The sequence below is a fragment of the Oncorhynchus tshawytscha genome, linkage group LG07 (assembly GCF_018296145.1).
Source record: "Oncorhynchus tshawytscha isolate Ot180627B linkage group LG07, Otsh_v2.0, whole genome shotgun sequence".
NCBI classification, from domain to species: Eukaryota; Metazoa; Chordata; class Actinopteri; order Salmoniformes; family Salmonidae; genus Oncorhynchus; species Oncorhynchus tshawytscha.
The window spans coordinates 48,705,287-48,730,709 of record NC_056435.1 but is presented as its reverse complement, the minus strand read 5'-3'; the positions used below and the strand labels follow the sequence as shown (position 1 = coordinate 48,730,709).

The following is a 25,423-nucleotide window of genomic DNA, read 5'->3' as shown; positions in this document are numbered from 1 at the left end:
ATTCAATTATTCATTGCATTTTGGTGTTTGTTATAGACGAGTCTAGGAAGGATAATTGTATTGTCCCTAAACAAGATCAATAAAGGAGCTTTTTGAGTTCTTTCATGCGCAATGATACACCTGGCCTCACCACTGCCTGTCAGCTATTTCTATTTGTTCGTTTTGATATTATATTGAACTTTTATGCAGCTTTGAATGCTTTTATATGTGGTGTGATTGGTAGTTAGCCTATTGCAGATCTTGACATCCACCTACCAATATTGTCACTGTGAATGGTGGATAGAGGGCAGGATAGACGGTTAGATTGGTAGACTATATTGACCTGTGGTATAGTCAAAGTTAGCATGTGGAAAAGCATAGTGCATAAGGGAAGTACCAAAGCATCTTAATATAGAAGAGGCCATGCAAACAGGTAAAAACATTTGGCTACTATGGAAGAAATTATATAGTAAAACCTACAAAAGAGCAAGTGCAAACCAGGGGGGGAAACTCTACCCTCCCCTATGCAACAAAACAAAGTTAGACAACCCTCCCCTTTTTTAGGCCACCCCCTAACCCCCTCACAGTAAATGTCTTATTGTCCCTAACTTGCTAGCTAAGTTGCTAGCTTGCATGATCAAGCTTCTTGGTTACAGCAGAGACAATCAATCCACTCCTGATTTCAGGATCCCTGCTGCCTAAATTAGTTTTGTGTGTGCAGCACAACTGTGAGTAGCCTTTGAAGATAGGAGCTGGGTTGTCTGTCCTTGCAATTAGTTTGTTTGATTGCACTTGTTAGCTAGCATCCACTATGGGAATTAACTAGTAATTTGTTAGCCTTTGTAAACATTTTTTAAATATCGTTTTTTTTTAAATAAAAAATGGAAATAAATAGCGCCCTTGTGTGCACTGCCGGTAATATGTATAACCCATTATAGAACAGGAACGGTATGAAAATCTGGATACCGCCCAACCCCTGAATACATTCACACTGAAAACAGTTTTGAGGGTTTGCCTTCATTAGTTGAAGGTAATTAGCACAGTTCTATGCCTTGTTATTTTTTCTTTCTTCCTCAGGTTAAATGAGAATAGACTGCAGGCCAAAATGTACGTGTTTTCTTTTGTTGTGCTGAGCCAACAGTGTGTTGTTATCGTCAATATATGTCATAATCATATCATAAATTGTCTGTTGTTCTTGTCCTGAGGGTAGTTGTGTGCTGAGAAGAATGTGCTTCTTCTCTACGTCCCTGGCCCTGTATCCTTAATGCTGTTAAATTGTACTGAAAGTGCAAGATTGGGTTTTCAATTAGTTTAATTTATATTTATTTATTTATAGATAGTTGCCTTATTGTGTTGTGTGATACCACCCTTCTGCCCCTCAGTTGTTGGAGTACATGGGTAAAGGGAAAAGCATCGTGGATGTGGGTTTGGCCCAGGCCCGTCTACCCCTCAACACACGCTGCCACTACTATGAGCTGGAGATCACTGATGCAGGAGAGAAGTGCTACATCACCCTGGGACTGGCACGCAGGGTACGTGTCCTTATCATATAGGAAAGTAAGCAGCAGAAATGTTGTGCTAGCAGGGCATGCAGGGGCAAGATTGGAGCCAACTCTAGCACTGACATCAAATTTTATTACTCACATGTGCCGAATACATCAGGTTTAGACCTTGTAGTGAAATGCTTAATTACAAACCAACAATGCAGTTAAAAAAATACGGATAAGAATTAAAGTAACCAGTAGTTAAAGAGCAGCAGTTAAATAACAATAGCGAGACTATATACGGAGGATACCGGTACAGAGTCAATGGGCGGGGACACCGGTTAGTTGAGGTAATATGTAGAGGTAGAGTTATTAAAGTGACTATGCATAGATGATAACAGAGTGTAGCAGCAGTGTAAAAGTGTGTGGGGGGGGCAATGAAAATAGTCTGGGTAGCCATTTGATTAGATGTTCAGGAGTCTTATGGCTTCGGGGTAGAAGCTGTTTTGAAGCCTCTTGGACCTAGACTTGGCGCTCCGGTACCGCTTGCCGTGCGGTAGCAGAGAGAACAGTCTATGACTAGGGTGTCTGGAGTATTTGACCATTTTTAGGGCCTTCCTCTGACACCGCCTGGTATAGAGGTCCTGAATGGCAGGAAGCTTGGCCCCAGTGATGTACTGGGCCATTCGCACTACCCTCTGTAGTGCCTTGCGGTCGGAGGCTGAGCAGTTGCCATACCAGGCAGTGATGCAACCAGTCAGGATGCTCTCCGTGGTGCAGCTGTAGAACCTTTTGAGGATCTGAGGACCCATTCCAAATCTGTTCAGTCCCTTGAGTGGGAATAGGTTTTGTCGTGCCCTCTTCATGACTGTCTTGGTGTGCTTGGACGATGTTAGTTTGTTGGTGATGTGGACACCAAGGAACTTGAAGCTCTCAACCTGCTCCACTGCAGCCCCGTCGATGAGAATGGGGGCGGGCTCGGTCCTCTTTTTCCTGTAGTCCTCAATCATCTCCTTTGTCTTGATCACGTTGAGGGAGAGGTTGTTGTCCTGGCACCACACGGCCAGGTCTCTGACCTCCTCCCTATAGGCTGTCTTGTCGTTGTCGGTGATCAGGCCTACAGGGGCACCTCAGTGGTGCGTGCTCAGTCACCTCCTGTACTCCCTGTTCACTCATGACTGCACGGCCAGGCACGACTCCAACACCATCATTAAGTTTGCCGATGACACAACAGTGGTCGGCAAACTTAATGATGGTGTTGGAGTCATGCCTGGCGTGCAGTCATGAGTGAACAGGGAGTACAGGAGGTGACTGAGCACGTACCCCTGAGGTACCCCTGTGTTGAGGATCAGCGTGGCGGATGTGTTGTTACCTACCCTTACCACCTGGGTTCGGCCTGTCAGGAAGTCCAGGATCCAGTTGCAGAGGGAGGTGTTTAGTCCCAGGCTGTGATCACACAGTTGTCCGGAACAGCTGGTGCTCTCATGCATCTTTCAGTGTTATTTGCTTCGAAGCGAGCATAGAAGTAGTTTAGCTCGTATGGTAGGCTTGTGTTACTGGACAGCTCTCGGCTGTGCTTCACTTTGTAGTCTGCAATGCTTTTCAGGCCCTGCCAAATCCAATGAGCGTCTGAGCTGGTGTAGTATGATTCGATCTTAGTCCTATATTGACGCTTTGCCTGTTTGATGGTTCGTCGGAGGGCATAGCGGCATATCTTATATGCTTCCGGGTTCGAGTCCTGCTCCTTGAAAGCGGTAGCTCTAGACTTTAACTCAGTGCGGATGTTGCCTGAAATCCATGGCTTCTGGTTGGGGTATGTACTAGAGGTCGACCGATTATGATTTTTCAACACCGATACCAATTATTGGAGGACCAAAAAAGCAGATACCGATTAATGGGACGATTTTTACGTGTGTGTGTGTGTGTGTGTATAGATAGATATATATATATATTTGTGTAGTAATGACAATTACAAAAATACTGAATTAACACGTTTTTATATTAACTTAATACGTAGATTTTATTTTAGTCTCAAATAAGTAATGAAACATATCCAATTTCGTTTAAATAATACAAAACAGTGTTGGAGAAGAAAGTAAAAGTGCAATATGTGCCATGTAAAAAAACTAATGTTTAAGTTTCTTGCTCAGAACATGAAAACATATGAAAGCTGGTGTTTCCTTTTAACACGAGTCTTCAATATTCCCAGGTAAGAAGTGCTAGGTTGTAGTTATTATAGGAATTTATAGGACTGTTTCTCTCTTTACCATTTGTATTTCATATACCTTTGACTATTGGATGTTCTTATAGGCACTATAGGATTGAAGTCATAAACTACGCTGTGCTTCAAGCATTGCGAAGTCCTGCTGGCAAACGTGGGAAAGTGCTGTTTGAATGAATGCTTACGAGCCTGCTGCTTCCTACCACCGCTCAAGTCAGACTGCTCTATCAAATATCAAATCATAGACTTAATTATAATATAATAAACACACAGAAATACGCGCCTTAGGTCATTAATATGGTCAAATCCAGAAACTATAATTTCGAAAACAAAACGGAACCATCCCGTATTTTATCGAACGGGTGGCAACCCTAAGTCTAAATATGGCTGTTACATTGCACAACCTTCAATGTTATGTCATCATTTTGTAAAATTCTGGCAAATTAATTACGGACTTTGTTAGGAAGAAATGGTCTTCACACAGTTCGCAACGAGCCAGGCGGCCCAAACTGCTGCATATACCCTGACTCTGCTTACACTGAGCGCAAGAGAAGTGACACAATTTCCCTAGTTAATATTGCCTGCTAAAATGAATTTCTTTTAACTAAATATGCAGGTTTAAAAAAGTTGATTTGAATATTGATTTTACCTTGTCTTACCAGACACTGCTGTTCTATCCTCCCAGTACAGTGTATAACCAGCCAGCTATATGTTGATAGTGTCGTCGTTCAGCCACAACTCCGTGAAGCATAAAATATTATAGTTTTGAATGTCCCATTGGTAGTTTAATCTTCCGCGTAGGTCATCGATTTCTTTCTCCAAAGATTGCACGTTTGCGAGCAGAATGGAAGGAAGTGGAGGTTTATTCGATTGCCTACGAATTCTCAGAAGGCAGACCGCCCTCTGGACCCTTTTTCTCCACCTCCTCTTCACACAAATCCCGGGGATCTGGGCCTGTTCCCGAGAAAGCAGTATATCATCCGCATGGGGCTCGTAAGACTTGTTAAAAGGGGGAAAAACGATTCTGCCAATCCGTGGTGAGTAATTGCAGTCCTGATGTCCAGAAGTTATTTTCGGTCATAAGAGACGGTAGCAGCAACATTATGTACAAAATAAGTAAAAAATAAGTTGCAAACAATGCAAATATACAAACAAAAAACACAATCGGTTGGGGACACGTAAAACGTCAGCCACCTTCTCCGACCCCATACAGTACATGTGTGCTCCAAAGACAGCAGCACTAACTGCTACATCACATGCCATGTCCTCCTACATTCTCATCATCAACTTGATCATTATCATCATTCATTGCTATTGTCAATATTGTCATTATCTCCAGCACAATGAACATCAATGTCACTATTATGATCGTCATCATCACTCTACATTCTCATTATCCAGCCTAGAATGAGTCCATCTGAAACATGTTATACTTCCATAACATTCTACGGTTCTTAATTCACTCTGTCACATCAAATGTTTTCATAAATTTTTTGTAAGTCTTCACAAGGTTTTCACACACAGTTGCTGGTATTTTGGCCCATTCCTCCATGCAGATCTCCTCTAGAGCAGTGATGTTTTGGAGCTGTTGCTGGGCAACACAGACTTTCAACTCCCTCCAAAGATTTTCTTTGGGGTTGAGATCTGGAGACTGGCTAGGCCACTCCAGGACCTTGAAATGCTTCTTACGAAGCCACTCCTTCGTTGCCCGGGCGGTGTGTTTGGGATCATTGTCATGCTGAAAGACCCAGCCACGTTTCATCTTCAATGCCCTTGCTGATGGAAGGAGGTTTTCACTCAAAATCTCACGATACATGGCCCCATTTATTCTTTCCTTTACACGGATCAGTCGTCCTGGTCCCTTTGCAGAAAACAGCCCCAAAGCATGATGTTTCCACCCTCATGCTTCTTAGTAGGTATGGTGTTCTTTGGATGCAACTCAGCATTCTTTGTCCTCCAAACATGACGAGTTGAGTTTTTACCAAAAAGTTATATTTTGGTTTCATCTGACCATATGACATTCTCCCAATCTTCTTCTGGATCATCCAAATGCTCTCTAGCAAACTTCAGACGGGCCTGGACATGTGGACTGGCTTAAGCAGGGGGACACGTCTGGCACTGCAGGATTTGAGTCCCTGGCAGCGTAGTGTGTTACTGATGGTAGGCTTTGTTACTTTTGTCCCAGCTCTCTGCAGGTCATTCACTAGGTCCCCCCGTGTGGTTCTGGGATTTTTGCTCACCGTTCTTGTGATCATTTTGACCCCACGGGTGAGATCGCGTGGAGCCCCAGATCGATGGAGATTATCAGTATTGTATGTCTTCCATGTCCTAATAATTGGTCCCACAGTTGATTTCTTCAAACCAAGCTGCTTAACTATTGCAGATTCAGTCTTCCTAGCCTGGTGCAGGTCTACAATTTTGTTTCTGGTGTCCTTTGACAGCTCTTTGGTCTTGGCCATAGTGGAGTTTGGAGTGTGACTGTTTGAGGCTGTGGACAGGTGTCTTTTATACTGATAACAAGTTCAAACGGGTGCCATTAATACAGGTAACGAGTGGAGGACAGAGGAGCCTCTTAAAGATGAAGTTACAGGTCTGTGAGAGCCAGAAATCTTGCCTGTTTGTAGGTGAACAAATACTTATTTTCCACCATAATTTGCAAATAAATTCATTAAAAATCCTACAATGTGATTTTCTGGAATTTTTTTCTCATTTTGTCTGTCATAGTCGAAGTGTGCCTATGATGAAAATTACAGGCCTCATCTTTTTAAGTGGGAGACCTTGCACAATTGGTGGCTGACTAAATACTTTTTTGCCCCACTGTATAACACAGACACACCATCTGTTGTACAAATTCTAAATGTGCATTCAATATACAGTTGAGGTCTGAAGTTTACATACACTTAGGTTGGAGTCATTAAAACTCGTTTTTCAACCACTCCACAAATTTCTTGTTAACTAACTATAATTTTGGCAAGTCGGTTAGGACATATACTTTGCATGACACAAGTAATTTCTCCAACAATTGTTTACAGACAGATAATTTCACTTATAATTCACTGTATCACAATTCCTGTGGGTCAGAAGTGTACATACACTAAGTTGACTGTGCCTTTGAACAACTTGGAAAATTCCACAAAATTATGTCATGGCTTTAGAAGCTTCTGATGGGCTAATTGACATCATTTGAGTCAATTGGAGGTGTACCTGTGGATGTATTTCAAGGCCTACCTTCAATCTCAGTGCCTCTTTGCTTAACATCATGGGGAAATTAATAGAAAGCCAAGATTTCAGAAAATAAATTGTAGATCTCCACCAGTCTGGTTCATGCATGGGAGCAATTTCCAAATGCCTGCTGGTATCACGTTCATCTGTACAAACAATAGTACACAAGTATAACACCATGGGACCACGCAGCCGTCATTCCGCTCAGGAAGGAGACGCATTCTGTCTCCTAGAGATGAATGTACTTTGGTGCGAAAAGTGCAAATCAATCCCAGAACAATAGCAAAGGACCTTGTGACGATGCTGGAGGAAACCGGTACAAAAGTATCTATAACCATTGTAAAACAAGTCCTATACTAACATAACCTGAAAGGCCGCTCAGCAAGGAAGAAGGCACTGCTCCAAAACCGCCATAAAAAAGCCAGACTACGGTTTGCAACTGCACATGGGGACAAAGATCGTACTTTTTGGAGAAATGTCCTCTGATCTGATGAAACAAAAATAGAACGGTTTGGCCTTAATGACCATGTTTATGTTTGGAGGAAAAAGGGAGAGGCTTTCAAGCCGAAGAACACCAAACCCAACCGTGAAGCACAGGGCTGACAGCATCATGCTGTGAGGCTGCTTTGCTGCAGGAGGGACTGGTGCACTTCACAAAATAGATGGCTTCATGAGGAAGGAAAGTTTTGTGGCTATATTGAAGCAACATCTCAAGACATCAGTCACGAAGTTAAAGCTTGGTCGTAAATGGGTCTTCCAAATGGACAATGACCCCAAGCATACTTCCAAAGTTGTGGCAAAATGGCTTAAGGACAACAAAGTCAAGGTATTGGAGTGGCCATCACAAAGCCCTGATCTCAATCCAATAAAAAATGTGTGGGTAAAACTGAAAAGGCGTGTGCAAGCAGGGAGGCCTACCAACCTGACTCAGTTACACCAGCTCTCCCAACTTATTGTGGGAAGCTTGTGGAAGGCGACCCGAAACGTTTGACCCAAGTTAAACATTTTAAAGGCAATGCTACCAAATACTACTTGAGTGTATGTAAACTTCTGACCCACTGGGAATGTGATGAAAGTAATAAAAGCTTAAATAAATAATTCTCTGTACTATTATTCTGACATTTCACATTCTTCAAATAAAGTGGTGATCCTAACTGACCTAAGACAGGGAATTGTTACTAGGATTAAATGTCAGGAATTGTGAAAAGCTGACTTTAAATGTATTTGGCTGAGGTGTATGTAAACTTCCAACTTCAACTGTATATGCAAGCCTCAATTCCAAATGATTGGGAAAGATGGGCACCATCTAAATCAAATCAAATCAAATTTTATTTGTCACATACACATGGTTAGCAGATGTTAATGCGAGTGTAGCGAAATGCTTGTGCTTCTAGTTCCGACAATGCAGTAATAACCAACAAGTAATCTAACTAACAATTCCAAAACTACTGTCTTATACACAGTGTAAGGGGATAAAGAATATGTACATAAAGATATATGAATGAGTGATGGTACAGAGCAGCATAGGCAAGATACAGTAGATGGTATCGAGTACAGTATATACATATGAGATGAGTATGTAAACAAAGTGGCATAGTTAAAGTGGCTAGTGATACATGTATTACATAAGGATGCAGTAGATGATATAGAGTACAGTATATACGTATGCATATGAGATGAATAATGTAGGGTATGTAACATTATTTGAGGTAGCATTGTTTAAAGTGGCTAGTGATATATTTTACATCATTTCCCATCAATTCCCATTATTAAAGTGGCTGGAGTTGAGTCAGTGTGTTGGCAGCAGCCACTCAATGTTAGTGGTGGCTGTTTAACAGTCTGATGGCCTTGAGATAGAAGCTGTTTTTCAGTCTCTCGGTCCCAGCTTTGATGCACCTGTACTGACCTCGCCTTCTGGATGATAGCGGGGTGAACAGGCAGTGGCTCGGGTGGTTGTTGTCCTTGATGATCTTTATGGTCTTCCTGTAACATTGGGTGGTGTAGGTGTCCTGGAGGGCAGGTAGTTTGCCCCCGGTGATGCGTTGTGCAGACCTCACTACCCTCTGGAGAGCCTTACGGTTGTGGGCGGAGCAGTTGCCGTACCAGGCGGTGATGCAGCCCGCCAGGATGCTCTCGATTGTGCATCTGTAGAAGTTTGTGAGTGCTTTTGGTGACAAGCCGAATTTCTTCAGCCTCCTGAGGTTGAAGAGGCGCTGCTGCGCCTGTGTGAGTGGACCAATGTTGTGAGTGGACCAATTTAGTTTGTCTGTGATGTGTATGCCGAGGAACTTAAAACTTGCTACCCTCTCCACTACTGTTCCATCGATGTGGATAGGGGGCTGTTCCCTCTGCTGTTTCCTGAAGTCCACAATCAACTCCTTAGTTTTGTTGACGTTGAGTGTAAGGTTATTTTCCTGACACCACACTCCAAGGGCCCTCACCTCCTCCCTGTAGGCCGTCTCGTCGTTGTTGGTAATCAAGCCTACCACTGTTGTGTCGTCCGCAAACTTGATGATTGAGTTGGAGGCGTGCGTGGCCACGCAGTCGTGGGTGAACAGGGAGTACAAGTACAGGAGAGGGCTCAGAACGCACCCTTGTGGGGCCCCAGTGTTGAGGATCAGCGGGGTGGAGATGTTGTTGCCTACCCTCACCACCTGGGGGCGGCCCGTCAGGAAGTCCAGTGCCCAGTTGCACAGGGCGGGGTCGAGACCCAGGGTATCGAGCTTGATAACGAGTTTAGAAGGTACTATGGTGTTAAATGCTGAGCTGTAGTCGATGAACAGCATTCTCACATAGGTATTCCTCTTGTCCAGATGGGTTAGGGCAGTGTGCAATGTGGTTGAGATTGAATCGTCTGTGGACCTATTTGGGCGGTAAGCAAATTGGAGTGGGTCTAGGGTGTCCGGTAGGGTGGAGGTGATATGGTCCTTGACTAGTCTCTCAAAGCACTTCATGATGATGGAAGTGAGTGCTACGGGGCGGTAGTCGTTTAGCTCAGTTACCTTAGCTTTCTTGGGAACAGGAACAATGGTGGCCCTCTTGAAGCATGTGGGAACAGCAGACTGGTATAGGGATTGATTGAATATGTCCGTAAACACACCGGCCAGCTGGTCTGCGCATGCTCTGAGTGCGCGGCTGGGGATGCCATCTGGGCCTGCAGCCTTGCGAGGGTTAACACGTTTAAATGTCTTACTCACCTCGGCTGCAGTGAAGGAGAGTCCGCATGTTTTCGTTGCAGGCCGTGTCAGTGGCACTGTATTGTCCTCAAAGCGGGCAAAAAAGTTATTTAGTCTGCCTGGGAGCAAGACATCCTGGTCCGTGACTGGGCTGGTTTTCTTCTTGTAGTCCGTGATTGACTGTAGACCCTGCCACATACCTCTTGTGTCTGAGCCGTTGAATTGAGATTCTACTTTGTCTCTGTAATGACGCTTAGCTTGTTTGATAGCCTTGCGGAGGGAATAGCTGCACTGTTTGTATTCGGTCATGTTACCAGTCACCTTGCCACGCGAATGCTGCCATCAATCCACGGTTTCTGGTTAGGGAATGTTTTAATCGTTGCTATGGGAATGACATCTTCAACGCACGTTCTAATGAACTCGCACACCGAATCAGCGTATTCGTCAATGTTGTTGTCTGACGCAATACGAAACATCTCCCAGTCCACGTGATGGAAGCAGTCTTGGAGTGTGGAGTCAGCTTGGTCAGACCAGCGTTGAACAGACCTCAGCGTGGGAGCTTCTTTTTTTAGTTTCTGTCTGTAGGCAGGGATCAACAAAATGGAGTCGTGGTCAGCTTTTCCGAAAGGAGGGCGGGGCAGGGCCTTATATGCGTCGCGATGTTAGAGTAACAATGATCCAAGGTTTTTCCACCCCTGGTTGCGCAATCGATATGCTGATAAATTTTAGGGAGTCTTGTTTTCAGATTAGCCTTGTTAAAATCCCCAGCTACAATGTATGCAGCCTCCGGATAAATGGATTCCAGTTTGCAAAGAGTCAAATAAAGTTCTTTCAGAGCCATAGATGTGTCTGCTTGGGGGGGGATATATACGGCTGTGATTATAATCGAAGAGAATTCTCTTGGTAGATAATGTGGTCGACATTTGATTGTGAGGAATTCTAAATCAGGTGAACAGAAGGATTTGAGTTCCTGTATGTTTCTTTCATCACACCATGTCTCGTTAGCCATAAGGCATACGCCCCCGCCCCTCTTCTTACCAGAAAGATGTTTGTTTCTGTCAGCGCGATGCGTGGAGAAACCCGCTGGCTGCACCGCCTCCGATAGCGTCTCTCCAGTGAGCCATGTTTCCGTGAAGCAAAGAACGTTACAGTCTCTGATGTCCCTCTGGAATGCTACCCTTGCTCGGATTTCATCAACCTTGTTGTCAAGAGACTGGACATTGGCGAGAAGAATGCTAGGGAGTGGTGCACGATGTGCCCGTCTCCGGAGTCTGACCAGAAGACCGCCTCGTTTCCCTCTTTTATGGAGTCGTTTTTTGGGGTCGCCGCATAGGATCCATTCCGTTGTCCTGGTTGAAAGGCAGAACACAGGATCCGCTTCGTGAAAATCATATTCTTGGTCGTACTGATGGTGAGTTGACGCTGATCTTATATTCAGTAGTTCTTCTCGACTGTATGTAATGAAACCTAAGATGACCTGGGGTACTAATGTAAGAAATAAAACGTAAAAAAACAAAAAACTGCATAGTTTCCTAGGAACGCGAAGCGAGGCGGCCATCTCTGTCGGCGCCGGAAGTAGTGAGATATCTCAAATTATCCACCTATCGCTGCTAAAAAGGTGGAATTAGTCTAGATGCCAATCAAACCTTAATTTTGGGTTGCAATGGAGGTACAATGAAAAAGAAACTGAGGCAGTTGTTTAACCAGTCAGTGTCTTTGGTCAAATGTTGCTGTCACTTATCTCGCTAGCTCAGCCATGACTATCCTATCCTCCTTCAACTCCTTCTCTCACTATTTCCACCCCATTCAGAGTGATGAATGACGGAGAGGGGAAAAGCGAACCCCTCATTTGGTTTTCCGTAGAAAAAACAGGCTGTTCCATTTACATGCTAGCCAATCGTGCTAACATGATAGCAACTCTGACTGAAGTGGAGTGTGGAAAATGTGCTGTATCGAACCCGGTCTCCACCTCACAATATTACAGCCACTTAGAGAGATATATATATATATCTCTCTCTATGTATGTGTGTGTGTGTGTGTGTGTGTGTGTGTGTCTCTCTATCTCTCTATCTATCTATATCTCAAATTGTCCACCTATCGCTGCTATTTTTCTTCTGTTATTCATGGCAAGCATGGTTTATTTCACTATTTCACTCAGTGAATGACAACTTGTGGCTGTGTGGCAGTTTTCCAAGCATGGCTATTTAGCCGCTAGGTAGCTGGGCATTTTTGTCTGATGAGTTGCTTACCACTGAGTAGCACCATACACAGAAAGAAACTACATAAAAAGAAAAGTATGCATCAAGTGCTTGTATTCTCTGGGTTAGAAAGATCAAGTTGATATCCTAAAGTAATTAATTTGGACCCCTTCCAACAGCCTCTCTGTATAATTCATGATGGTGATTATCTCCATATTGTGGGAGGGCTTGTCTAATGATTGTTTGCTCAATACAGAGACACCTGAACTCATTATGACAGCAGAGATTTAATCAACATGGAATCTGCACATCCTGTTTAATATAAATCAAAGAGCTGCTCCTTCAGATATGTCAGTTATTTGATCAGATAAGAAAACCTGGAAATAAGAGACCCTCGATACTGCTGGATCCTTCTTGATCTTTTTGACTGCATCTGGAGCTCCCACTCTTGTGACATCATGGAGAGTTTCAAGTAAGTCACAGTTCAGGTAGGCCTCCCGGTTTCAGCAAACAAAGGGGAGTAGGTTTGCTCAACAACAAATGGCAGGAAAAAACTCTCCAAAATGACTTATTCAGAGGAGAAACGTCAGGATACCTGTGCTTCATCAGAGTATGGAGCAAAGCCTGAGCGTAAGAAGTAGATCTCTGCCTGTTTTTTTTTAGTGCTCCAACTCCTGTTTACCATGAATTGTGCTTTTGGAAGTTTTTCCTGGGTAAGCCCTAGTATTGAGGTTTTAATAGGTGTTGGTGTCTTCTATCTTTGGCCTGTACCTCCTGATAGCTAACCACTGTGGTCCCATGGCTGTTGTAAGGATGTGTTGTACCCAGACAATTAATGATTAAGTCCTCCATTGGGCGTTGAAGCAAAACCATCCTGATGTCAGTTAGTTACGTTTGCCCAATTCATCTACCTTTGTTTAAGTCCACACCCTTGTTAATCTCTGCGGTTGCCTAATGTCATATCACACACAGTCACTCTCCCTACCTCCTAAACCTTTGTACTCTTGTCTGTGTGTGTTGCTTGGCACTAAAGGCTGGATGAGGGCGAGAGAATAGAGCTCTGTGATTTCACTGATTTGTTTTCCGGGAATTGTTTTCTGAAGCAGTCGGCGGTTCTGGTGTGGCATCATAAATCCAGCAGTCTGCCATTCCTGAGGTTTCAGACTTCCACTGCTCCCCTTCACCTCCTAGCAGGCCCAATGAGCCATCCTGTCATTAATGTGTTGATTGTGAACCATTACCTCTCACAGGAAAAATCAAAGGCGGACGTCATCCCTGTTGAAAAACCACTTGTGAAAGCAGATCAGTGACAACTTTGACTCCTCTTTTTTATTGGAGAACAGTGGGATGGTGTGATACACATTCCTGTGCCACTCTATCTCTCGGTCTCCTACCTCTCCATCTCTTTCTCATCTATCATGGTCTTCATCTTCACTTTTTTATCCCTTAAACATACATTTAATCTCATCTTCCCATCTCTCCATTGCCTCACCTGTCCATCTCCATACCTCTCCCACCATCTGACCCTCTCTTTATCCACTGTCCTCTCCTCCCTGCGTCTCTATCTCTTCATATCTGTACCAATAAAGCTCTTGCCACTGTGGCCATAGGGGCTTCCATTGGCACAAAGGCAGCTCTCTTTTCATTCTTCTCTAAACCAGTTAGCATTAGTCGTGACCTGGTGGCGCTACAGCCACCCTAGCTTCTATACCAGCAAAGAAGCTAGGGCTAATAGCTCCGGTGATGCCATCCCCAGCTGATGTTACCCACGGTGTGTTAAAGATTAGCATCTGAGTGTTTTGGGAAAGCTGTTTCATTAATGGATAGCGGTTGCTGTGGGTAAAGCCTATAACAAATGGTGTCTTCAGAGTAGCAGTGACTCATCATAGTGTTTTATGGCTGCAAATCCAGATCCTTTTAATGACCCTTATGTGTCAAAATGTATTGCAGAGATGGAGTAGAGGAGGCTGGCTGAAAAAGTAGAAAATAAATGCTCTTATTGTTCCTTCATGAGGACTTCCATTGTATGTGCTGATGGACAGGGTGCACCCCCATTAAATGTGACTCATCTTCAGATTTTATCAGCTACAACACTGGGCCTTTGTTGGGGTTTCTGTTGGATCACCTGGGGGCTCAATGGCACATTGGCAGGAAACTAAATCAATGAAACAAACTCAGCAAAAATAGAAATGTCCTCTCACTGTCAACTGCGTTTATGTTCAGCAAACTTAACATGTGTAAATATTTGTATGAACATAACAAGATTCAACATCTGAGATAAACTGACAAGTTCCACAGACATGTTTCCCTAGACTGCGGGGGGTGTCAAAATCAAAAGTAACAGTCAGTGCACCAGCTGCATTAAGTACTGCAGTGCATCTCCTCCTCATGGACTGCACCAGATTTGCCAGTTCTTGCTGTGAGATGTTACCACACTCTTCCACCAAGGCACCTGCAAGTTCCCGGACATTTCTGGGGGGGAATGGCCCTAGCCCTCACCCTCCGATCCAACAGGTCCCAGACGTGCTCAATGGGATTAAGATCCGGGCTCTTCACTGGACATGGCAGAACACTGACATTCCTGACTTGCAGGAAATCACACACAGAACGAGCAGTATGGCTGGTGGCATTGTCATGCTGGAGGCAGGGCAATAAATTGTCATGGTCTGGGGCGGTGTGTCACAGCATCATCGGACTGAGCTAGTTGTCATTGCAGGCAATCTCAACGCTGTGCGTTACAGGGAAGACATCCTCCTCCCTCATGTGGTACCCTTCCGGCATTTTACCGCATGAGGGAAGAGGATGTCTTCCCTGTAACGCACAGCGTTGAGATTGCCTGCAATGACAACTAGCTCAGTCCGATGATGCTGTGACACACCGCCCCAGACCATGACGGACCCTCCACCTGCAAATCGATCCCGCTCCAGAGTACAGGCCTTGGTGTAACGCTCATTCCTTTGGCGATAAACACACATCCGACCATCACCACTGGTGAGACAAAAGCGCGACTCGTCAGTGAAGAGCACTTTTTGCCAGTCCTGTCTGGTCCAGCGATGGTGGGTTTGTGCCCGTAGGTGACGTTGTTGCCAGTGCCTGCCTTACAACAGGCCTCTACAAGCCTTCAGTCCAGCTTCTCTCAACTTTTTGCGGACAGTCTGAGTACTGATGGAGGGATTGTGCGTTCCTGGTGTAACTCGGGCAGTTGTTGTTTCCATCCTGTACCTGTCCTGCAGGTGTGATGTTCGGATGTACCGATCCTGTGCAGGAGTTGTTACATGTGGTCTGATACTGCGAGGACGATCAGCTGTCCGTCCTGTCTCCCTGTAGCGCATTCTTAGGCGTCTCACAGTACAGACATTGCAATTTATTGCCCTGTCCACATCTGCAGTCCTCATGCCTCCTTGCAGCACGTTCACGCAGATGAGCAGGGACCCTGGGCATCTTTCTTTTGGTGTTTTTCAAAGTCAGTAGAAAGGCCTCTTTTGTGTCCTAAGTTTTCATAACTGTGACCTTAATTGCCTACCGTTTGTAAGCTGTTAGTGTCTTAATGACCATTCCACAGGTGCATGTTCATTAATTGTTTATGAACAAGCATGAGAAACAGTGTTTAAACCCTTTACAATGAAGATCTGGGAAGTTATTTGGATTTTACGAATTATCTTTGAAAGACAGGGTCCCGAAAAGGGGACTTTTCTTTTTTTGCTGACTTTATACAGTGGGGAGAACAAGTATTTGATAACCTGAAAAATCAGCAGTGTTTCATACTTAAAGCATGTAGAGGTCTGTAATTTTTTATCATAGGTACACTTCAACTGTGAGAGACAGGATCTAAAACAAAAATCCAGAAAATCACATTGTATGATTTTTAAGTAATTCATTTGAATTTTATTGCATGACATAAGTATTTGATACATCAGAAAAACAGCATTTTGGTATTTGGTACAGAAATCTTTGTTTGCCATTACAGAGATCATACGTTTCCTGTAGTTCTTGACCAGGATTGCACACACTGCAGCAGGGATTTTGGCCCACTCCTCCATACAGACCTTCTCCAGATCCTTCAGGTTACGGGGCTGTCGCTGGGCATACGGACTTTCAACTCTCTCCAAAGATTTTCTGTTGGGTTCAGGTCTGGAGACTGGCTAGGCCACTCCAGGACCTTGAGATGCTTCTTACGGAGCCACTCCTTAGTTGCCCAGGCTGTGTGTTTTGGGTCGTTGTCATGCTGGAAGACCCAGCCACGACCCATCTTCAATGCTCTTTCTGAGGGAAGGAGGTTGTTGGCCAAGATCTCGCGATATATGGCCCCATCCATCCTCCCCTCAATATGGTGCAGTCGTCCTGTCCCCTTTGCAGAAAAGCATCCCCATAGAATAATGTTTCCACCTCCATGCTTCACAGTTGGGATGGTGTTCTTGGGGTTGTACTCATCCTTCTTCTTCCTCCAAACACAGCGAGTAGAGTTTAGACCAAAACCTCAATTTTTGTCTCATCAGACCACATGACCTTCTCCCATTCCTCCTCTGGATTATCCAGATTTTTTAAATATTTTATTTTACCTTTATTTAACCAGGTAGGCAAGTTGAGAACAAGTTCTCATTTACAATTGCGACCTGGCCAAGATAAAGCAAAGCAGTTCGACAGATACAACGACACAGAGTTACACATGGAGTAAAACAAACACACAGTCAATAATACAGTATAAACAAGTCTATATACAATGTGAGCAAATGAGGTGAGAAGGGAGGTAAAGGCAAAAAAGGCCATGGTGGCAAAGTAAATACAATATAGTAAGTAAAACACTGGAATGATAGTTTTGCAATGGAAGAATGTGCAAAGTAGAAATAAAAATAATGGGGTGCAAAGAAGCAAAATTAATTAATTAAAATTAAATACAGTTGGGAAAGAGGTAGTTGTTTGGGCTAAATTATAGGTGGGCTATGTACAGGTGCAGTAATCTGTGAGCTGCTCTGACAGTTGGTGCTTAAAGCTAGTGAGGGAGATAAGTGTTTCCAGTTTCAGAGATTTTTGTAGTTTGTTCCAGTCATTGGCAGCAGAGAACTGGAAGGAGAGGCGGCCAAAGAAAGAATTGGTTTTGGGGGTGACTAGAGAGATATACCTGCTGGAGCGTGTGCTACAGGTGGGAGATGCTATGGTGACCAGCGAGCTGAGATAAGGGGGACTTTACCTAGCAGGGTCTTGTAGATGACATGGAGCCAGTGGGTTTGGCGACGAGTATGAAGCGAGGGCCAGCCAACGAGAGCGTACAGGTCGCAATGGTGGGTAGTATATGGGGCTTTGGTGACAAAACAGATTGCACTGTGATAGACTGCATCCAATTTGTTGAGTAGGGTATTGGAGGCTATTTTGTAAATGACATCGCCAAAGTCGAGGATTGGTAGGATGGTCAGTTTTACAAGGGTATGTTTGGTAGCATGAGTGAAGGATGCTTTGTTGCGAAATAGGAAGCCAATTCTAGATTTAACTTTGGATTGGAGATGTTTGTATGGGTCTGGAAGGAGAGTTTACAGTCTAACCAGACACCTAAGTATTTGTAGTTGTCCACGTATTCTAAGTCAGAGCCGTCCAGAGTAGTGATGTTGGACAGGCGGGTAGGTGCAGGTAGCGATCGGTTGAAGAGCATGCATTTAGTTTTACTTGTATTTAAGAGCAATTGGAGGCCACGGAAGGAGAGTTGTATGGCATTGAAGCTTGCCTGGAGGGTTGTTAACACAGTGTCCAAAGAAGGGCCGGAAGTATACAGAATGGTGTCGTCTGCGTAGAGGTGGATCAGAGACTCACCAGCAGCAAGAGCGACCTCATTGATGTATACAGAGAAGAGAGTCGGTCCAAGAATTGAACCCTGTGGCACCCCCATAGAGACTGCCAGAGGTCCGGACAGCAGACCCTCCGATTTGACACACTGAACTCTATCAGAGAAGTAGTTGGTGAACCAGGCGAGGCAATCATTTGAGAAACCAAGGCTGTCGAGTCTGCCGATGAGGATGTGGTGATTGACAGAGTCGAAAGCCTTGGCCAGATCAATGAATACGGCTGCACAGTAATGTTTCTTATCGATGGCGGTTAAGATATCGTTTAGGACCTTGAGCGTGGCTGAGGTGCACCCATGACCAGCTCTGAAACCAGATTGCATAGCAGAGAAGGTATGGTGAGATTCGAAATGGTCGGTAATCTGTTTGTTGACTTGGCTTTCGAAGACCTTAGAAAGGCACGGTAGGATAGATATAGGTCTGTAGCAATTTGGGTCAAGAGTGTCCCCCCCTTTGAAGAGGGGGATGACCGCAGCTGCTTTCCAATCTTTGGGAATCTCAGACGACACGAAAGAGAGGTTGAACAGGCTAGGAATAGGGGTGGCAACAATTTCGGCAGATAATTTTAGAAAGAAAGGGTCCAGATTGTCTAGCCCGGCTGACTTGTAGGGGTCCAGATTTTGCAGCTCTTTCAGAACATCAGCTGAATGGATTTGGGAGAAGGAGAAATGGGGAAGGCTTGGGCGAGTTGCTGTTGGGGGTGCAGTGCTGTTGACCGGGGTAGGAGTAGCCAGGTGGAAAGCATGGCCAGCCGTAGAAAAATGCTTATTGAAATTCTAAATTATAGTGGATTTATCAGTGGTGACAGTGTTTCCTATCTTCAGTGCAGTGGGCAGCTGGGAGGAGGTGTTCTTATTCTCCATGGACTTTACAGTGTCCCAGAACTTTTTGGAGTTAGTGTTGCAGGAAGCAGATTTCTGCTTGAAAAAGCTAGCCTTGGCTTTTCTAACTGCCTGTGTATAATGGTTTCTAGCTTCCCTGAACAGCTGCATATCATGGGGGCTGTTCGATGCTAATGCAGAACACCATAGGATGTTTTTGTGTTGGTTAAGGGCAGTCAGGTCTGGGGAGAACCAAGGGCTATATCTGTTCCTGGTTCTAAATTTCTTGAATGGGGCATGTTTATTTAAGATGGTTAGGAAGGCATTTTTTTAAAATATCCAGGCATCCTCTACTGACGGGATGAGATCAATATCCTTCCAGGATACCCCGGCCAGGTCGATTAGAAAGGCCTGCTCGCAGAAGTGTTTCAGGGAGCGTTTTACAGTGATGAGTGGAGGTTGTTTGACCGCTGACCCATTACAGATGCAGGCAATGAGGCAGTGATCGCTGAGATCTTGGTTGAAGACAGCAGAGGTGTATTTAGAGGGGAAGTTGGTTAGGATGATATCTATGAGGGTGCCCGTGTTTAAGGCTTTGGGGAGGTACCTGGTAGGTTCATTGATAATTTGTGTGAGATTGAGGGCATCAAGTTTAGATTGTAGGATGGCTGGGGTGATGGTCATTGGCAAACTTCAGACGGGCCTGGGCATGGGCTGGCTTGAGCAGGGGGACCTTGCGTGAGCTGCAGGATTTAAATCCATGACGGCGTAGTGTGTTACTAATGGTTTTCTTTGAGACTGTGGTCCCAGCTCTCTTCAGGTCATTGACCAGGTCCTGCCGTGTAGTTCTGGGCTGATCCCTCACCTTCCTCATGATCATTGATGCCCCACGAGGTGAGATCTTGCATGGAGCCCCAGACCGAGGGTGATTGACAGTCATCTTGAACTTCTTCCATTTTCTAATAATTGCGCCAACAGTTGTTGCCTTCTCACCAAGCTGCTTGCCTATTGTCCTGTAGCCCACCCCAGCCTTGTGCAGGTCTACAATTTAACCCTGATGTCCTTACACAGCTCTCTGGTCTTGGCCATTGTGGAGAGGTTGGAGTCTGTTTGATTGAGTATGAGGACAGGTTTCTTTTATACAGGTAACGAGTTCAAACAGGTGCAGTTAATACAGGTAATGAGTGGAGAACAGGAGGGCTTCTTAAAGAAAAACAGTCTGTGAGAGCCGGAATTCTTACTGGTTGGTAGGTGATCAAATACTTATGTCATGCAATAAAATGCAAATTAATTACTTAAAAATCATACAATGTGATTTTCTGGATTTTTGTTTTAGATTCCGTCTCTCACAGTTGAAATGTACCTATGATAAAAATGACAGACCTCTACATGCTTTGTAAGTAGGAAAACCTGCAAAATCGGCAGTGTATCAAATACTTGTTCTCCCCACTGTATGTGCGCACACACACTATTAATCAGTATCAGGAAGGTGTCATTAGATACACACACACCTTGTATGTGTCAAATGAGACCTCATTGACATATTTTCACTTAATTTCACAGGATTACCCCAAAAACAGACACCCTGGCTGGAGCAGGGGCTCCATAGCCTATCATGCAGGTGAGTGTCCTGAGTCATGTAGCGTCTGTCCGTCTACAAGTGTTTCTGTAAGATGGTTTGTTTTGTTGCTTGAATGTTTCTATCTCTGTACCTGCTTGCCATGCATGATTCTAATTATTGGTCAGACTGACTCCTGTGGCACCCTTCCTGCCCATAGGGCTCTAGTCAACAGTAGTGCTCTATGTAGGGAATAGGGTGCCATGTAGGGCTCAGCAAGAGATTGCGAGATAAGCAGAGAGTTGTCCAAGTCCCCATGAATGGTGGGACACCATTATCAGTGTGTTACTGTTATCATAAGCCTGTGTGTTTATCACTGCTTATCTGCCAAAGTGGTGATTAGGTGAAGCCCCACCTAGTGATCTCTTCATGTTTCATCTGTTCCATGTCATTGTTTCTTTCTTCCTAAAATCCACCCTAAAGATGAGAAAGTAGCTCTTTCCTCTTGCATTCCCCCTGACCTCTAGTTGACTATTCCACTGCCGAGGGAGGTTGAGATGAGGACAAATGGAGTTTTAAGTTAATGTTCTAGCTCGGGAACACAGCAGTCATCTCATTCATTTGGAAGTTCTGGGTTGGGCTCATTTTCAATTCAGTTAATTTAGGAGATTCATTGAAATAGGAATTTTCTGTTTACCTTTACTGATTGAATTTGCATGGATTTGAAATACAGAATGATTCAAACTTGCATACATGCTCTCATATACACACACGCACTCTCTTTTCTCCTTCCCTCTCTCTCAGATGATGGGAAGCTCTTCCAGGGTAGTGGGGTGGGGGACGCCTTTGGCCCTCGCTGTTTTGAGGGGGACGTCATGGGCTGTGGCATCATGTTCCCACGGGACTACATCCTGGACAGTGGAGGTGAGTGCACCATTAGGCTGCTGCCATCTGAGACAGACAACCATGAAACAAACAATGTCATTAGATTATAAAAAATGTAATAAAGCAGCAAATGTGAGGAGGTATTTTGAATGGTGAACTTAGTTAACTGTATCCTCGTCCTCCCTGTCTATCAATCTGTCTGTCTCGCCATGTGTCTGTCTTTCTGAGCATTTCGGTGCGGCTCCCTCAGATGACAGTGACGACGGGGACTCAGAGTTGCGGCCTAAGCAGCAGCGTGTCCAGAATGACCTCTATATGAACGATGAAGACGAGGAGGAGGATGGGGAGGAACTGGAGGGGAGGAAGGTCGTGGTGAGAGACTTTTGTCTACATCAGCAAACCTTCAAACAGGGCCAGAGCGTCAGCTCTGTGAGAGGCAGGAGAGGGGTTATGTTAAATTATTCTTAAAATTCAGTGCCTACTGTTTTACCACTCCTATATCCAATCAGAACACATCACATATAAAACCCTAACTAATTTGTCACTTTTGTTCATATCCTAAATTCATTTAAATGCAATCAACCCCAACCCTAGTGTGAATAGTAGCTCACTGTCGCCCCCTTGTGTTGTGCTAGGTGTTCTTCACACGGAATGGGAAGGTGGTGGGCCGCAAGGAGGTGGCAGTGCCAGCAGGGGGGTTCTATCCTACCATCGGCATGATGAGCACCGGGGAAAAGGTCAGGGTGGACCTGCACCCTCTAAGCGGGTGAGAGGAGAGGGGGAGGATGGAGGAGAGGAGTGTGGAGTGAAGAGAGTAGGGACATGACCAGAGAGAAGTGGCTCCAACACAGACAGACACACACACCACAAACTTGGAGGTCAGGGCCAGCTGCATAAGCGGTTATGGCTCCAAGCCACTAGCCCCCAAAAAAAAATGATGTGGTTGTGCATTAGCAATTTTTCTCTTGGTATGTCAGTCACTGACAGTCACTCAATTAACCATGTCAGCTAACTATTTTAGATTGGTAAATTATTCTTGCCAGCTATCTAAACTAGTAATCATGGTAGAATACTGACAGGTCACGCAGGATGCATGCCCAGGGGCCCATTGCTTTTGTTAGTCACTTTCACTCAGATATCATTAACATGGCAAAATGTGAAGAATTACAGGAAATTAGCTTTAAACTGCAAAACAAATAATCTGCCCCATGGCAAAATGGTCAGAATTGGCCAACAAAATCTCGCTTAGGGCCCCCAAAAGGGAGGATGACGATATGATGCTAGACCAATATGGGAATTTGTTGTCGTCACAGTGCATTATCCCTTTTCTTCACATCACTTCTGGATCCAGCATGTTGTCTGGGAAGTCCCACCTCAGGAGTCAACCCAGAGTAAACTAAACTATCAGTAGAGGAAACTCATGCTACTAGATAGTATGAAGATTAATATTATTCAAAGCTGATATGTCAAGACTATACTGTATGGGTGCCTCAAAGTGCTTACTTTTATCATGTCAATAGAAAATGCTAGAACCAGTTTAAAGAGATGCTGGACCAATCCCAGTCTTTAGCAACAATCATTCAAGTCTTATTAGTTCAACTATATTTTGAGATTATTAAAGGAATGCGTTCAAAATGCTGAAAAAAATGTAACCCACAGACAAGAAATACAGCTCTCAGGTATGCCAAACTCCAAATAACTAGAACTAGGATGTTGTGTTATGTCATTTTTTTCTAAGACTATGATAATACCATATAATTTTATCACAAGCACTTTATTGTAGATATACTGAATTATGATGCATACTACAGGCATTTGAGAGGCTTTTTGTTTGGGCATGTCTATGTTCCTTCTCTTTTGGGTTCATTTATATTGTGGAATGACAGGTTCAATTAAATACTTAATCAAGATCTGCCTTTCTAGACCATTTTAATTTGTTTTGATTAATCTTCTGTAATATCAGAACTGTACTCAAGCAATGTGCTGATTGATTGTATTTTCTGATTAAAAAAACTGAAGATCATGCACTAAACTGTTCCTGACAGAGTGTCATTTGATTTCATATTAGGTTCATTTAATCATTGATATGAATGTATGTGTCACCTCTAAATTGTGCACTTGTATGCAATGTTTATAAATAAAGATGAGTATCTATTTATAAAGGCCTACTTTGTGTTTTTTCTCTCATTTGGATGAGACTTATAGCCAGCAGAGGGAGCTATATTATATTATTTTATTTATCTAGTCAAGTCCGTTAATTAAGAACAAATTCTTATTTACAATGACGGCCTACCAAAAGAAAAAAGACCTCCTGCGGGGACGGGGGCTGGGTTTAAATAAATAAATAACAAAACACACATCATAACAAGAAAGAACACTACATAAAGAGAGACCTAAGACAACAGCAAGGCAGCAACACATGACAACAACATGGTAAAAACATTATTGGGCAAGGGTAAGAAGGTAGAGACAATAATACATCAGGCAAAGCAGCCACAACTGTCAGTAAGAGTGTCCATGATTGAATCTTTGAATGAAGAGATTGAGATAAAACTGTCCAGTTTGAGTGTTTATTGCAGCTCGTTCCAGTTGCTAGTTGCAGCGAAATGAAAAGACGAGCGACCCAGGGATGTGTGTGCTTTGGGGACCTTTAACAGAATGTGACTGGCAGAACGGGTGTTGTATGTGGAGGATGAGGTCTGCAGTAGATATCTCAGATAGGGGAGAGTGAGGCCTAAGAGGGTTTTATAAATAAGCATCAACCAGTGGGTCTTGCGACGGGTACACAGAGATGACCAGTTTACAGAGGAGTAGAGTGCAGTGATGTGTCCTATAAGGAGCATTGGTGGTAAATCTGATGGGCGAATGGTAAAGAACATCTATCCGCTCGAGAGCACCGTTACCTGCTGATCTATAAATTATAATCTCCGTAATCTAGCATGGGTAGGAGGGTCATCTGAATCAGGGTTAGTTTGGCAGCTGGGGTGAAAGAGGAGTGATTACGATAGAGGAAACCAAGTCTAGATTTAACCTTAACCAGCAGCTTTGATATGTGCTAAGAGAAGGACAGTGTACTGTCTAGCCATACTCCCAAGTACTTGTATGAGGTGACCACCTCAAGCTCTAAACCCTCAGAGGTAGTAGTCACACCTGTGGGGAGAGGGGCATTCTTTTTACCAAACCACATGACCTTTGTTTTGGAGGTGTTCAGAACAAGGTTAAGGGTAGAGAAAGCTTGTTGGGCACTAAGAAAGCTTTGTTGTAGAGCATTTAACACAAAATCCAGGGAGGGGCCAGCTGAGTATAAGACTATCATCTGCATATAAATGGATGAGAGAGCTTCCTACTGCCTGAGGTTTTTTATTTTTTATTTATTTAACTAGCCAAGTCAGTTAAGAACAAATTCTTATTTTCAATGACGGCCTAGGAACAGTGGGTTAACTGCCTGTTCAGGGGCAGAACGACAGATTTGTACCTTGTCAGCTCAGGGATATGAACTTGCAACCTTTCGGTTACTAGTCCAACGCTCTAACCACCCTGCCGCCCTGAAATGTTGTTGATGTAAATTGAAAAGAGCGTGGGGCCCAGGATTGAGCCCTTGATGACAGGCATTGGCTGAGACAGCAGATTTTCTGACCTTATACACTGCACTCTTTGAGAGAGGTAGTTAGCAAACCAGACCAAAGACCCCTCAGAGACACCAATACTCCTTAGCCGGCCCACAAGAATGGAATGGTCTACCATATCAAAAGCATTGGCCAAGTCAATAAAAATGACAGCACGATATTGCTTAGAATCAAGGGCAATGGTGACATCTTTGAGGACATTTAAGGTTGGACCTTCAAAAAAGAAGGTCCAAGCGTCTTCGATAGAGGGGATCAAGCTGATTCTATACCATTTTACAGAGGCTAGTTCATGAAGGAAGGCTTGTTCATTAAAGTTTTTTAGCAAGCGTCTATGACAAATCAGGACAGGTCATTTCACTGAGCAGCCATTATGAACACAGGCTGTAAAACAGTGATCACTAAGGTCATTACAGAAAACACCC

The 25,423-nt window shown here is 44.1% G+C and overlaps 1 protein-coding gene across 4 annotated transcripts in view; it reads left to right on the top strand.

Annotated features, from left to right (window-relative positions):
- Positions 1 to 22,296, top strand: part of LOC112254690 (SPRY domain-containing protein 3) — a 68,996-nt gene extending 46,700 nt beyond the window's left edge. For 2 of the 4 annotated variants that reach the window (XM_042324558.1, XM_024427471.2), the window contains 5 exons: positions 1,362 to 1,511; positions 20,496 to 20,553; positions 21,295 to 21,414; positions 21,626 to 21,747; positions 22,011 to 22,296. In XM_042324558.1, coding sequence (XP_042180492.1) covers positions 1,362 to 1,511; positions 20,496 to 20,553; positions 21,295 to 21,414; positions 21,626 to 21,747; positions 22,011 to 22,145 — 585 coding nt within the window. In that variant the 3' untranslated portion in view covers positions 22,146 to 22,296. Of the gene's footprint in view, positions 1 to 1,361; positions 1,512 to 20,495; positions 20,554 to 21,294; positions 21,415 to 21,603; positions 21,748 to 22,010 lie in introns of all 4 variants that reach the window. The other 2 variants (XR_006083774.1, XM_024427473.2) reach the window with 2 other exon arrangements.
- Positions 22,297 to 25,423: the final 3,127 nt, after the last annotated feature.